Below are 14,922 nucleotides of genomic sequence, written 5' to 3'. Positions count from 1 at the left end.
ATGTTTGCCCAGGTGGCCAAGAAAGCCAACGGCATCCTGCCCTGTATCAGGAATAGCGTGGCCAGCAGGAGCAGGGAAGTGATGGTGCCTCTGTACTCGGCTCTGGTGAGGCCTCACCTCAAGTACTGTGTTCAGTTCTGGGCCCCCAACTACAGGAAGGACATTGAGTTGCTGGAGCGTGTCCAGAGGAGAGCCACCAGGCTGGTGAGGGGTCTAGAGAACAAGTCATATGAGGAGAGGCTGAGGGAACTGGGCGTTTAGTTTGGAGAAGAGGAGGCTGAGGGGGGACCTCATTGCCCTCTACAACTACCTGAAAGGAGGGTGTAGAGAGGTGGGTGTTGGCCTCTTCTCCCAAGTGAATAATGGCAGGACCAGAGGAAATGGTCTGAAGTTGTGGCAGGGGAGGATTAGATTAGATATTAGGAAGAATTACTTTACTGAGAGAGTGGTCAGGCACTGGAACAGCCTGCCCAGGGAGGTGGTGGAGTTGCCATCCCTGGAGGTATTTAAGAAGCGTGCAGACATGGCACTTCAGGGCATGCCCTAATGCCCGAGATTGTTGGTTCGTGTCTGTTTGTGGGTGGGGTGTGGTTGTGGGCGTTTGGTTTGGTTTGGTTTTGGTGTTGGTGTTCTGGGATTTTTTGGGTGTGGTTTTTTTTTTGTTGGGTGGTTTTTTTTGTTGGGTGGTTTTTTTGTTTGTTTTTTTTTGGTTGGACTCGGTGATCTCAAAGGTCCCATCCAACCAAAAAATATTCTGTGATTCTGTGATTCTGTATTTGGCATTATAAAGCAGGGAGTAGAGCAGAACAGGTCCTCACTGTGTCTTACATTTCATGTGGGAACCTCTAAGATGTAGCTGTGACTGTATTCTCCTTTCTCTAGTCACTGTTTATCTGTTGATGTTTTACCAGAGATTTTGCTCTTTTGGGTGGACCCCAGATCAGTCCCCCACCAGAGAGCACAGCTGAATCCTAGCTAGAGGTCTGAGTTCTCCACACACGCCTGAGCTTGGTGCAAACACTCCCAACATTGAGGGTGGAGCTCCAAATCCAATCAGGAGGGAGTTTATGTATAGTATAGTACGTGACATACTTTATAATCAAGGTATTATTACTGGATTTCATTAAAAATGGAAAGTGAAGGTTGATGATATCCCTTCATTCATTTTTACTTCCATTCACTAGATTAATGCTTGCCGAGCAATACTGAGGGTGTAAACATTCAGGCTTGCAATAGACCCGTGAAGAAAGGAGGGAAACACTTCACCCCTGGAGCTGCTGTCTCTGCGGCGCTGGCTGCTGGCAGTGCTCCTGACAGATGCAGCAGGGGCTTTTCAAAGGCAAGAGATCATCCTTCCTCCAAAGCACTGACTCTCTCAGGGTGAAAATGGATGTGGAACCCTTGCCCACCTGCCAATGTCCTCTGCAGGAGCAGCAGAAGAGCAGGTATGCGAGCTGAGTCTGTGTTCACGATGGCAGTGTGGCACAGAGCAGGTGCTGTCACCTGTAAGCATTGATGATCTCTCAGCTTCCAGTCCTCAGCCCTGTTCTGCACCCCCAGTAAATAATATTTACATAGCATTTGAATAGATGTTTTGACCATTCTCTGTGGTCTCACCACAGCTTTTGCATTCACCTAATGAACAACAGTTAGAAGGAGAAGAAGAGTTAACTGCCCTACAAACAGCCAAATGCTGACGCACAGGCAAGTGCAGGCAAGCACACACATAAAAAAAGCTCTGTGTTTCTGCTACTCTCTTTTAATCACTTCTATCTACCAGGGCTTTCTTCCACTAAAAAAAAAATATCCACTCCCAAAAAAAAACTCAAGTACCACTGACAGCATAAAAAATCAGGAACACTTTGCTTAAATTAAAGAATAATGTAAATTAACAAGATTAAAGCTATCATCTTTATCTGCTGCCTAGACCAGACTCTACTTCTTTTGTGGCTTTGCTGTCCTTAGCTCGAGTTGCTTTCATAGCCATTGAGCACAGGAGGCCCTGAGGAATTTGGAGACATTTTCTTCAAGTCTTCTAAAGAAACAGTAAAAAGATACTTACAGACAACTCAGCCACTCAAGCCCAACTCCTAGATCTCAGCTTTTCTGGCAGCCTCTGAGCTGTGATATGTCTACCATAGCTGAGACACAGAACTGTGTTCATCTGGTGCTCATGTCTACACGGGGAAAGGTGTTTTGCTAAAGCATTGGCCTTGCTTCTGATGGATGTAGAGGGCAGGAGTTGCCATCTCTCGAGCACACTATACCCCTGCGGGCTGTGGACACCTGCCTCAGAGGAGGTGGCTGGCTTTCCCATAGCTGAAGGCAAGCTGAGCCCCTGGCAAATGTACACAGCACCACCAGGAATACTGTGCCCCACGTGGGACCCACAAGGAATCAGCTGCCAGTTGTTTCTCCCCCAAATTCCCTGGCTTCGTACCTGCAATGCCTCTCATTCCCAGCCTAACGCACTGCAAGAGTGAGACTGGACCAGTAACCTCCAAAGCCCATTGCCTCCATCTCAGGAACAGAATGGAAGGACAAAGCCCCCAGTAATGGTAAATGGGCAGGTAAAACAGTGAGTATCTAATTTATCTGATTCAGTAGAGGACAGTGGAGCAGTCAGCTAACTGCATAACCTGCACTGCAGCAGTGCCCAGGGTCAGAAATCCTTTGTACGGAGGAGACAAGGGGCTCCTTGTCACATGCAGGAAGCAAAGGCCACTTTTGGGGCCTTTTGAAGATCACCAAGGGTGAAAATTTGCAGTTCAAAGTGCCTGACCACAGGCACATCTCCAGCTCCAGTGCCTCCTCCACCAAGTCAGCAGCTGTGGCAGCTCTTTGAGCAGAGCCACGGTGTCAGACTGGAAAAACTGGACTGTCACCTGCCAGTGTCACGGCCAGAGACACCCTCCTGGCAAGGAGATGCCAGCAAGGAGCTGACTGTCTCCGTAACTAATGCTCTGCTCCCAGCTTGCACAGTCAGCACTTGCCACACGGTGGATCCCTCCTCAACATAAAAAAGGCCTGAGATGAGCCAAAGCACAAACCAGTCAGCAGCAGAGAAAAGAAACAGAGCCAATTTCTGGCTCCACAGTCCCACCACATGCCTCTCAACAGTTAAGGATCCTTGAGCATATCACACTGCCACATTGTGGAGAATTTCAGCTCTGGTCTTTTGTTTCAAGCTGTTGAGGCTGTACTGCTTCCTGGACCATGCTTTTTCCAAACACATAGTTTGGATTTAGGTTCAGAAGCAGATGCTAGGGATGTGAATCAGCTCCAGATACAACTGCTACAGTGTCCACATGTATGTTATGTCTCCAGCACCTATTGTAGTCACAGGAATTAGTCAAGACACCGGAATAGAATAAATGCAGTGAATAAAGTCTAAGGGCTTCTTAGGCTGACCAAAGTTAGGCGTAATTTTAGTGTAGGTCCTGTCCGTACTTTTGGGCCAAAAGTGTCTTACCTTTCCTAATTTTCATACATTAGTTTGCCTTATTCAGCAGTAGTGATGTGTCTTTCAGTGCACCAGTGCTAATTAAACTTCTTATATCCCTCCCATCCACCAGCCCCTAGATGCTGCTGGTGATCTACTGCTCCAAGTAAATTCCAAGTCAGCCCATTTGTTGTTATTTCTTCCATGGAAACAACCCAGCAAAAAGCAAAGCTCACCAGGGTCCCCTTCCCTTTATGATACAGAGTCTGAGCTCCCGACTTAGGGAGGCAGAGGCCCAGTTAAAAAAATAGCCTGAAGATGTGGGTCCACTGTTGGTTCGGCAGACACTGGGTTTGGAAGGTGCACTGTGAACTATTATACCTGTTGCACTATGCTGTTGGAGCTGTCACTGTCCGCGTCAGCCATGGTAATGTGCTCTCAGTTATCACCCCTTCATTAAGCATGGTACTTTAACTAACTGTAACTGGGTAGTACTGAAGTAAGGTAGAAAGGGCTTGCTAACTTGTGTTCTCCAGGCAGGAGTTACCTCAGGAAAGAGGCAATCTCTGAAAGCATCATTTCACAAACCATCCTCAGACACGTGCTGACGACACCGTGGTAAGGGCAGCCGGCCCGCAGGGATGTCGGTGAGTGCAGCCCATGCCACCGGGCTGGCACGGCGAGGATGCCCACACAGTGAGGATGCCCGCACGGTGAGGATGTCCGCACCCGACCTGCGCTGGCAGCTCTGCACATGCTCCGTCCGCCAGCCAAGTCCCACTCACCCTCCGAGGCTTGTTTGTCGATGGGCAGCGCTCGGCTGCTGAGGCTGGGTGAGCTGCAGCATCTCTCGGAGCTGCTCCGAGGCAGCTTCACTCGCCGAAGCTAAGAGGAGCTCAGTTAAGCTTCCAGGGATGTTGTTTTAAGAGGGTCCATAGCAAACAGAATATACTGTTCCCATCGGGCTAGTGATAATGTCCTTGCCTTGACAACAACCTGCAGCCGTAAAGCGAGTTTAATTCTCTGACAAGAAGACTGGCGACAGCTATCGTTGCATTGTTTATTGTAATATATGGGATTCTTCCCTGAAAACCCTGGAGATGGCATTTGTGTGGTCTGGTTGTAAATAATGAGATAGATCACAATGGATTTCAGTTCTTCATCAGTGTTTGATCAGCATAAAGGTAAGTCACCTGTTACTAATTTCAAAATCCTCTAGTCCTTCCATGCCTCCTCTGCAAATGTACTGAGATTACTTGACAGAATGAATAACAATAATTTTTGGAAAAGATCAGGTCTCATAGAGATTTGGTTTGGTTACACATGAAGGAATTTCTTTGATCAGTTTTAGACACAGATATTTCTGCCTATTGCTACAGTGATTTTTTAAAATAAATTTTTCCAACAGAATAGTGACAGCATCTGATTGCTCTTACACTTAGATTGAGAGATGTATGTATATGTTTGTTGTTTATAGTATATATTGGTCCTCTCGTGGATATTTATATATACAAAAACAATTGCAATATTAGCAAACAAAGCAGTTTAAAATGGAGTAAAAATTTAAGAAAAGCTGATTTTCATAAGTCTACTAGTTTGTATACATTAAAATGACTAGATGCTGACAAGTGATTGACTTTGCTTCAGCAAATCTTGGCTGTATAGGTAAGTATAGCCATAATTGTGAATTTAAGATATCTTTAAAAGCCCCAACATGAATATTTTCTACATGGTAAGGTTGCTATGGAAATGGAAATGTCTCTTTGTTGTCTGTTTTTAAGTTAAATGGTTGAATTTCGTGTCTTTATTTGCCAATACAAGCTTTTACGTCTCACTGCTTAATGCACTATGAGAAATGTAGTGGCATTCCCTTTATGTTCGCAAAGCAGGAAGCTGTCATTGTTTGATTATCCGTGTTGCAACAAATTTCTCTTGAAGTCAGCTTGCCAAATAATTTCTGTGCAGTGGCCACAGTCTCCAGTGCACACCTGCAAAGTGGCCAAGTTGACATGGCCGTGCTGGTCCCACCAAGAGGGTACTGGCTGCAGCAAAAAGATAAAGGGCAGGAGGAAGACAGACGCGGTGCCTTTTGGGCAGGCAGGTCCCACAGGTTGTACTTTCGTGCTTGCCTGCACTTCTTTGTTGAACCCAAAGTGAATTCAGTCCATGTAAAGGAGTGGACTTAGGACTGCCTCCCAGCCACAGTAGCCCTCAAAGCCTGAAGCAAGCCCTGGTCTACCCCAGCCCAGCTGGAACCCCACCCAGAGCAGACGGGGAAGAGTGGAAAGCCATCAAGCAAAACTGAGTGACAAGAGACAAAGAATACTACCAGCAAGGGTAAAAGGGGAGGGGAAATGCAAGGGGAGAAGAGGGATCTGTACTGCAGGAACAGAAACAGGCGCTCCTAGGTCATGTCTGAATGACATAAGGAGCATTTTCCCCAACAGGGCAGAGATGTGGAGCTGACTGGGGGTTTCTGCAGCTCCAATTAGCTGTTCTCAAGCTCCCCTTCTGCAGGCATTACGAGTATGCTCTGTGCCACATGCCAACCCAGCAGTGCTCAGGCTGCGGAGGGACAGTGGAAATCGTGCACACTCAACACCATAGGTATGGCTGCCAGGGGGCCGATGGAAGTGATGCTAGGAATGAGGCTGGAATATGACCAGGGCTGGGGAAGGAGAAGTCAAGTCTCCAGAAGGATAAGGAGGCAGACAGCAGTGCAGGAGACTGCTGACCCAAACCACCTTATCTGGATAGAAAGGAGAGAGCTGGGAAGAAACATCTGCCTGGTACCTTCCCTTGCTCCTAATCTGCAGCCCCTTCCTCCTGTCAGGCCACTCTCCACACTGACCCATCCTTATTCCTGTCCAGCATCATCTCCAGCCCCACGTCATACTCCACGCACAGCATCTCCCCAGCAAGAGGGTCCCCTCCAGATAAATCCATCATCTCCCCTCCACCACCACTGCAGGGATGCTGGCTCATTAGATGATTAGTGACTTACTGTTTGCTTTCCCTGCTAGCTGCGTGGGAGGCAGATGGGGAGCTGGAGCAGACAACACACAGTAATGGGACACTGAACCCATTGGTTATCGTGCAAAGAAAGCCCTACTCAAAATTTACAATGTATGGTGGATTTTATCTAAATAGCATGTTAATACCTTGGTACATTACTGATTTAACCAGGCGGAATTTTTTTTCCAAGGAGAAGGGGAGTATCTTTCATTGGAGCAATTTGTTAACAATGGAAGAATACAGACTATTTATCAAAGACACCAGATCAGTATCTGTTAGTCCAATAAAATAATCCAACCCTCCCTGCAAACCCTTTCTCCAGCCCACACATCAGAAAACTATCCCAGCTACAGATAAGAAAAACAGCATTCCAGGCTTAAAAATCATACTGCCTCTTTGCAACACTTCCTTTGGTACTGCTTATTAATATCTTGTAATACTTATCAATAGTAACAGCACGTGGGACTTAAGGATGACAACAACATCAGCAACACCTCTCCTCCTAATACTGCTTGGTTGCATTTAAATGTTTGCTGTACCTGGCTTCAAATGTTTAACATTTAAACAGAGAAGCTAGGCAGAGGCCTGGATTGGTACCTTCACAGATAACAGCGATTATTACTATAACAGCAATCAATAAATCCATAACATCAGAGAGCAAGTTACGATTTCCAAAAACTGCACTCATCCACCTCCCGCTAACCGTTGACACTGACATGCTGAAATCAAATAAACTGCCTGGTATTGTGTCCTGCTGACAAACTGTGGGAAATCCCATTAGGCATTTGGCTACTGGTGGAGACAAGAGGGTTTATAGGAAAGAGGGGAGTAAATTATATACATAAATATTTCTTCTTCACAATGAACATAAATTATCCCATTATCCAGCCTTCAGTTTTGGAAACTTAGTGTTTTAGCAAGGTCTAAATCAGTCATGGTCAAGATCACGTACACTAAGCTGCAGCAAATTTATTTAGACCTTAAAAATCCAATGCAGGAGAAAGCATGCACTTACGTACTTCTAACATTCACTTTGTAACACATAAGTCGACATTGCAAATCATGTAAAGCATGCATTCTTCATAGGAGAGTCAGAGCAGAGTTATTGTCACAAGCTGTGGAATTTCATTGCTCTGAGTCCTCTGATCATTATGCATGTTTTTTTATATACCCTCTTTTTCAACCAAAAGACGATTACTTTGTCTTAAAGAAATTATGTGCTTTTAAAACACTGCAGCTTATTTCAGGCAGATTGGCTTTTAGTTTTGATTCTTTCTGAGGGTTTTAGCTACAAAAGGAGTCACAACCTTGTATGTCATTTTGTCTTTGCTCAATAAGAGTATTCCAGTCCTTTCTAGACCACCATTGTGCCAGCCTGCAGCTTCTCCCTCCCCTTGGTCCATATGTGGGTTCTTAGTTGGACCTTCTGCCATCCTGAAGCTGACAGCTTCCTTTAACCAGTAGCACAGCAATTTTCCAAAATAAAATGTGAAATGTATCATCTGAAATCGCACAGTGCTCACTGGCATTTACAGAACTGCTAGATAATAAATAAAGTAATGCTACCGCCTTTGAAGATGGAGGGTCAGGCACTTGGCTGTCCACAATCACTTTATCTCAAGTGATGGTGGTGCCCCAGCCACAGCCGAGCTCCCCAGCAGGGTAAGCTCACAGACAGGGACACAGGCGTTCAGTACCTCACTGTCACCCTCTGCAAAACACCCACTCTCCAAACCATTCCTCTTCTGCCCAGGAAGGTGTCTGCAGAAAGAAATGGCCTACAAGCTTTGCACCCATGCCCCTTATTCCTGGACAGGGTAAGCTGGAGGAAGGTGAAGCAAGAGATGTTGTGTCACCTGGAGCCAAGTGCATCAAATATAAATGACATCCAAGCTCTCCTGGCATTCCCTGCTCCCTGTCATGTGAAGCATCAGAAGACAATGCTTCTGTCTTCCTCTTCACCCCAGCCCAAAGCCACACAGGTCATGTTAAAAGACACCCCACTTGAAATTGTGTCACCCTACGGAAGTTGAGTTAGTGTCAGATGCACAATATGAGTGCTCATCGGTTTCTCCTGGCCCATTCTACCTCACCAGCAGGGTGACAGCCTGGTCCACCTGCCTCTCCTTGTTTTGACAGCTAAGACTCATGGGTGGGGAAGCATGAATCTTGGATGTGGCTTCATGCCACCATCCCTTAACAGGACTGGAGCCTGTGTTCTGCAAGAGCACACATCAGGAAAACTTCTTTGTTCATTCATCCATTCATCCATTCATTCAGAGTTTTGCTTCCTCTCCTCATACAGGAGGATAATTTCTCTGGAAAAAACAGATTCAGCCCAACACAAGCGAAAGCACAGGAGAGAAAATGTTTTAGTTTTAGTTAGATGGAAAAGGGCAGAGGGAGTCAGGGACCCACATGCAGGTGTGCATCCATGTCCTCATCTTCCTGCCACCCTGCACTCCGGTAAGCAGCTGCCCTGCTCTGGAGACGGAGCGTTTCCTTTTGTGGCTGGACTGCTCTGCTGCTGACTCATAGCAGGAAAATTTAACAGTACTTACAAGGCTAAGCAGCAAAAAGTACAAAATTTACATGTGTAATGCATAAAAGGAGGTGAGGGCCCCTTTGATCCACTGTCTGCTCAGTACCTCTAATGGTTTCTTTCCCAATGCCAACAGCATCTCTGCTGTACCATTCCCATACAATAACCACCACACGCAGCTGTGAGAGGAGCTGTGTCAGTGCTCATGGCTGGTACATCCTGTCTATCTCCAGAGACTGGCAAAAAAGGAGTAACACACGCAATGAAGCTCTGCCTTGTCTCCTCGCCTTCCGACCAGCCCATGCTACACCCCTCTTTGAGTAAGGGACTGGCCCAGACCTGAGCTTGCTATTAACATGTCCTTGCTGAGTTTACCAACTGCAAGAGCAGTCGGCAGATCTGGCATGATAAGAAAATCTGATTAATGGGCTCTGTGGTAAAGCCACTTCTTTTCTCATATACTAGTCACTGATGATGACTCTCCAGAGGCAATGGCTCTTAGCCTCTCCTGATCTCCCGAGCACGCAGGTCAAAGCTTCTGAGCCAAATGAACAGTTCCATCAGCATTAGACTCCACAACAGAATAAAAATCAACATTTTTAATTTAGAAATTTTATCACATGTCTAATTTAAAAGACCAGCTAGAAGAAAGAAAAGAAATTGTTATTCTCTTCAGTTGAGTAGTGATGGAAAGAGAAGCTGTGCACTGGTGAAGGCAGATTTAACTTCAGCTTTCTAGTTTTCCCAAGCACACAACCAGAGCTCCAGTTTTGACAGACTAACCTTTCCCAGGGCAAGAGCTGATTGTGTTTCCATGGCAGCCAAGTTTTGAAGTCAAGAGTGATGATTGCATCCCTGGGAGAGAGGCTCACATGTGGGGAATTGCGCTGGGCTGTAAACCCCAGCATGGAGCTCATGTGGGTTCAGCTGCTACAATATCTGATCACAATATGAATAGTGTGGCTAAGACTTTAAAATTATCTTTAAAGATCTTTTATGACTCAAAAATACATATAACAACACTTGAAATTTAGTTTATGACAAAGTGTTAATAATAATAATGTATTATTTGATTATCAAAAAGACTTTTTACTAATTTTTCAAATTGTCTTGAAACCATGTCCTCTTTTTCTGCACAGCTGATATAATTATCCTATCTCCAGAATACACAACAGTAAGGATAAGTCACTAGTCACTTAATCTGTCTTTTCTTTGATCAACTCACTAGTGTGATTTAGGTGTCAGTTTTACTTTCTCCTGCTAACAAGGTAGTGCAGTAGCTGAACAAAAGTTATGCTCTGACCCTCAGCCACAGCGAACTGCACAGCTCACTACAGCTGAACTTCTTGAGTTAATAGAGATCAGAAACCATTTGCAAAATTAAACATGAGGCAGTGGCTGACCAACAATATATATAGAGAGGATTTTACCATTACATCAGATTTGACCCTGCACCAAAAAAAAATCAACTCTTTTGAGTCCTGGAGTTGATAGGTTAATAGTCCACTTGAAGCCAAAGGAGGTGTGGGCATGTGGAACATGGAATGACCAGTCTGGAAGGAAGCTACAAGCAAAGAAGCAAAGAGAAAATCATTGGATTAATTTCTGTAGAAACAAAAATCTGAGGCGTGTTCAGGAACAGGTCTGCAAGGCATGTGCTTTAAATAATACTTCATACTGTAATTGCCAAACAAAATAAACCTCTCCTGGGTTCCAAGCAATAGTCTGCCTTTCCTTTTTGCAGGAATTACTAACACAAACCATTGTTGCCAGAAGTTCATTCTTCTGAGAAGAGAATTACCCTGGACCCGCAGGGAAAGGAAGTGAAAAGCCTCAGTCTTCTGGATGGTGCAAGGATAACACTGAAACTGCAAATACCCGTGTCCTGATTTCATCCTGTCTCATAAAAGTGTAGCCAGCAGTATGATGAGCTAGTTCAGTTATTACTTCGTTGTTTCTCAAGTCATGTTACATTAATGTTAGTATGACTTCTTACAGGAGGCGAAAACTCTCCAGAAGTTTTCTTATGTCTTCTCAGTGTCTATGTCTGATAGTTTTTTGGAAGAAGTTATTATGAAAAGCAAGTTTCAGATGACTAACAGAAACCACAGTGCTGTTAGATACACTATATTCCACCTCAAGTTATATAGGCATAAAAACTCAGTGAAATAACTGTCATTATTTTCACCATTAATCATTTGTACTTGCTCTCTGCTTACTCACGGACATACTCCTCCCCTGCAGGTGATGCAGCAGAAGAGATTGACTTGACTGTGGTTTACCAAGCAGCAGCTAATGGTGATGTGAACACACTAACTGCAGTGATTCGAGAAGATCCTTCCATCCTGGAGTGCTGTGACAGCGAAGGTAAATGAAGGCTGAGCTTGTTTTCAGGGGATTAGTTGCTTCAGCTTGTAATTAAATTTTCCATTTTTTATCCTGATTTTTGTGTTCAGCAAATTATATTTAGTAGCAGAATATGGGAAATTTGAGTTATTCTTTGGAACATCCACTGGAAATGCTCATGTTTAGATATTTCTTCCCCCCTGCAATTGTAAGATTTTTATATGGACACAAATAAGTTGTTTTGCTATTATCTTGAATCTATTTTATCTTATTTAGGGAGATGCTGAGAAATTGTTGTCACTTCAGGGAAGGAAAAAGAATATTTTTTCTCGTAGCCAAATGCTTATATTCTGCACATGTCTAGAGTAGAGGGTTCCAGTCTTTTGCACTTAAAAAGTATGTGTAGGGACACAGTTTGAATGATTTTGTCATGTAATTGTTTGCCAAAGGGTTGGTTGTACAATGTCCAATGATCTAAATAATCTGTTTCATTGGTGAGACTCCGCTCCTTCTCATTTTGTGCTCAGGTTACTATTTAATGTTATTACAAAATAATCGTAATCCAGTCCATTGGCTGGGTTTTGTACATGTCTATTTCCCATCTAGAGCAAGAGATCTCTGGAAGCTTCTCTCCAGGAAGACTTTGCTTATTCAAAACTATTTTTTTATTGCAGTTTCTTTTAAAGTGTCCATATGAACACTGTCTATTCTAATCTTTACCAGCTTTTACCAAGTTACCAATTGTTCCCACACTTTAAACGAGACATCCTAACTGTTATCTTTAAAACATCTATTGGTCAGAGGGAAAATGCTCGATCGAGCTAAAATACTCTTAGTCCCGATCTTTAATGGGCAGTGGGTGGAGATAGACTGATCAGCAAACCGAAGTATTTCGTCTCCAGAATAAGATTGTTTACTAGGTTGTACATAGAAATGTAACTAGAGACCAGTCTTGCAAGACAAAACATATGGCTCATGTCCTGCACATATGGCAGACTCTGTATAACCTCAGATTGATTAGCGCGCATTTGCTTGGCAATCTCATCGAATCCAGTAGGAATAATTATTCTTTAGTTTTCTCTGTAGTTTCTAGTAGTGTAACACCTTCTAACATTCATGTTTATTCCCAGCTTAGTCATTTTAAATTGCTTTGTCATATTCTGCAGGAAAAAATCTCTTGCTGTTATTCAGCAGTTAACAGAGTGGAAGGAAGAGGAAGCAATTATAATATTTCATGATTAAGTTTGAGTATTAGGTTTCAATGTAGATTTCAGGGTTTTTCCAGCAGAGAAATTGTTTTCAGAATATAAAATAAGTTCTCATGACAACAGAAAAGAAAATATTCCAGAACAAATCCAGTGTTTAAAATAAGTTGTTGGCTACATAAAACACCAAATCACACTCATACACCCTTGAATGGGACAAGGCTTGATTTCATAAATCATTTGATGAATACACAGAGACAGAATGAAGCTGGGGTTTGAGAAAATTAGCCAAGCACCATCTGGCTACTAGTCACTCTGAAGAATATCAGCCTCCAAAATGGTGTACAAAGCCAACAGTTCATACTGGGAGCTGGTCAACAGAAAAACACATTTATGTCCAGAAGTAGAGTTAATGAGGCAAAGCTTTTGCTAATGAAGTCATGCTCTTTTTAAAATCAGTGGTCGGTAACTGGTATAACAGTTCCTTCCTGTCTGCAAAAAGCCGAGTACAACTGTTGGACAGATACCAGAGAAAGGATTTGTTAATTTGCCAGTGCTAACATTAGCAAATAAGAAAATTTCTCTATCTTATGCCTTTGACAAAATAAAAATTGTAAAAGAACATTTGGCTTTCTTCTCCAGGTTGCACACCTTTGATGCATGCTGTGTCAGGACGCCAGGTTGATACAGTGAAGCTTCTGTTGAAGATGGGAGCCAATATTAACACTCAAGATGCTTGTGGACGTACCAGTTTATCTCTGGCAACTTATCTGGTACCAAGACTTGGGGGAGAAGGATGGAAAGATAGATGAAGTGAAGGAAGTAAATGTGCAGACCAAATAAGATTTCTGTTCATAATATAGAAAGAAAAAAAATACAAAACATTTTGTTCTAGTCAACAGTGAATTTGTTAACTTTGCTATAATGCAAAGCTGGAAGTGATGATAATTAGAAAAGGATCAGGAGTCCTGTTAGAGTGTCCTTTCTCTTTTGGGTTGTAAAATCAGTGCATGGTATGGGGATCTCACTAGACCCAGGTCCTCCATGTGGAAAGCCACTTGTTTCTGTCCACTGGAAAGTCCCCTCTTGCTCTTATCTCCCCTCCCACTGTTGGTATCAGATTTCTATGCTCCAAAGAGGACAATTCTATCTCAAATTCTGACGGTCAGCAAGCATGTTTTCCTGCACACCACATGAGCCAGGGCATTGGTTTTTTTCACAATAGTGCTGGACCGTGGATGGCCATGTTAACAACTTAAGTTCAAGGTGCTGCAGGAATCCAATCCAATCATAAGCAATCTACCCAGGTGCAAGCGATAGTAGGGGCATCCCATCTTCATCCCCAGCAGAAGTTTGGCAAAGGAGATGCGGTGCTCTGTCTGAAGCACACAAGGATGGTCCTCTTCTCCTTCATCTTCTACTCCTCACTGGCAGGAATTCAGGATTCAGAGAGAGGATGGGAACCAAGCTAGTTGGGCAGACAGGTTGACCAAGGGCTTCTGTTCTCAGTTGGACAGAAAGGAGGAAGGAATGTTCACCCATGCTGCTTAGTATGAGTTATGGCTGGATGACCGCCAGTTCACTTAAACAGATACAGTGGCAACCTAATTAAATCACATCCCTTGCATCTAGTTTCATCCTGCAAATTCAGGACAAAAACAATGCTTCTGCTCAGCTATGCAGAAAATAAGTGTAGAAAATAGAAAAACTGGCAGTCTCATTCAGTGCAAGGAGCATGCCCTGCTTACTTGAGAATAAACATTTCCTCTGCCAGATATTTTTTAAAAATCCCATAATTGGTGTTATGCTCCTTTTTTCCTTCCTCTTTTCCCAGAGGGGAAAAAATATTCTTTGGAAAAAAAAAAATTGACTGGAAAAGATTTAAACCACCCAGAAGTTTCCATTTCTGTTTCTGTGATGGATATTATCAGAGGTCTAGAGTGCATTTGGCTGTGATGTCTGTCCAAAGAACTGAATTCAGCAGAGCTCCACAGTCACAATCACATGCAGAATTTGGTGGTCTTGTAACTCCACCAGGAGCTGCAACAGGGATGTTTTGATGCCATCGCTCCATACCTTTTTCCAATAAATGCTGGTAATGCCAATCTGACAGAGCTCATACAGGAGGGAATGGTCTTTATCGATTGCCTGCAGAGCAACACTTAAGTGTTTGAGCAACACTTAAACACATGCTTGATTTCCCTGGGACTTAAGTATATGCTGAAAGATTTATACAGTCACAACCTGATTGTTTGCTTGCTTTTTTGTTGAGGTGATCAATAGAAAGTTTTAGTCCAAGAACTGATTCATCACAGCTGTTCTGGTGCTGGTTTCAGTCTAACATTGCCACTAATTCAAACTTCTGCAACAAT

The 14,922-nt window shown here is 43.6% G+C and overlaps 1 protein-coding gene across 1 annotated transcript in view; it reads left to right on the top strand.

Moving 5' to 3' along the window:
* The first annotated feature begins 4,586 nt into the window (after nucleotides 1-4,586).
* Nucleotides 4,587-14,922, top strand: part of ANKRD55 (ankyrin repeat domain 55) — a 50,005-nt gene continuing 39,669 nt past the window's right edge. Inside the window, exons 1-3 of the mRNA XM_074166706.1 lie at nucleotides 4,587-4,626; nucleotides 11,244-11,366; nucleotides 13,193-13,323. Of these exons, the coding sequence (XP_074022807.1) occupies nucleotides 4,587-4,626; nucleotides 11,244-11,366; nucleotides 13,193-13,323 (294 nt within the window). The remainder of the gene's footprint in view (nucleotides 4,627-11,243; nucleotides 11,367-13,192; nucleotides 13,324-14,922) is intronic.

This window comes from Numenius arquata, chromosome Z (genome assembly GCF_964106895.1).
Source record: "Numenius arquata chromosome Z, bNumArq3.hap1.1, whole genome shotgun sequence".
Taxonomy (NCBI): Eukaryota; Metazoa; Chordata; class Aves; order Charadriiformes; family Scolopacidae; genus Numenius; species Numenius arquata.
This window is presented reverse-complemented; position numbering and strand designations above follow the sequence as displayed.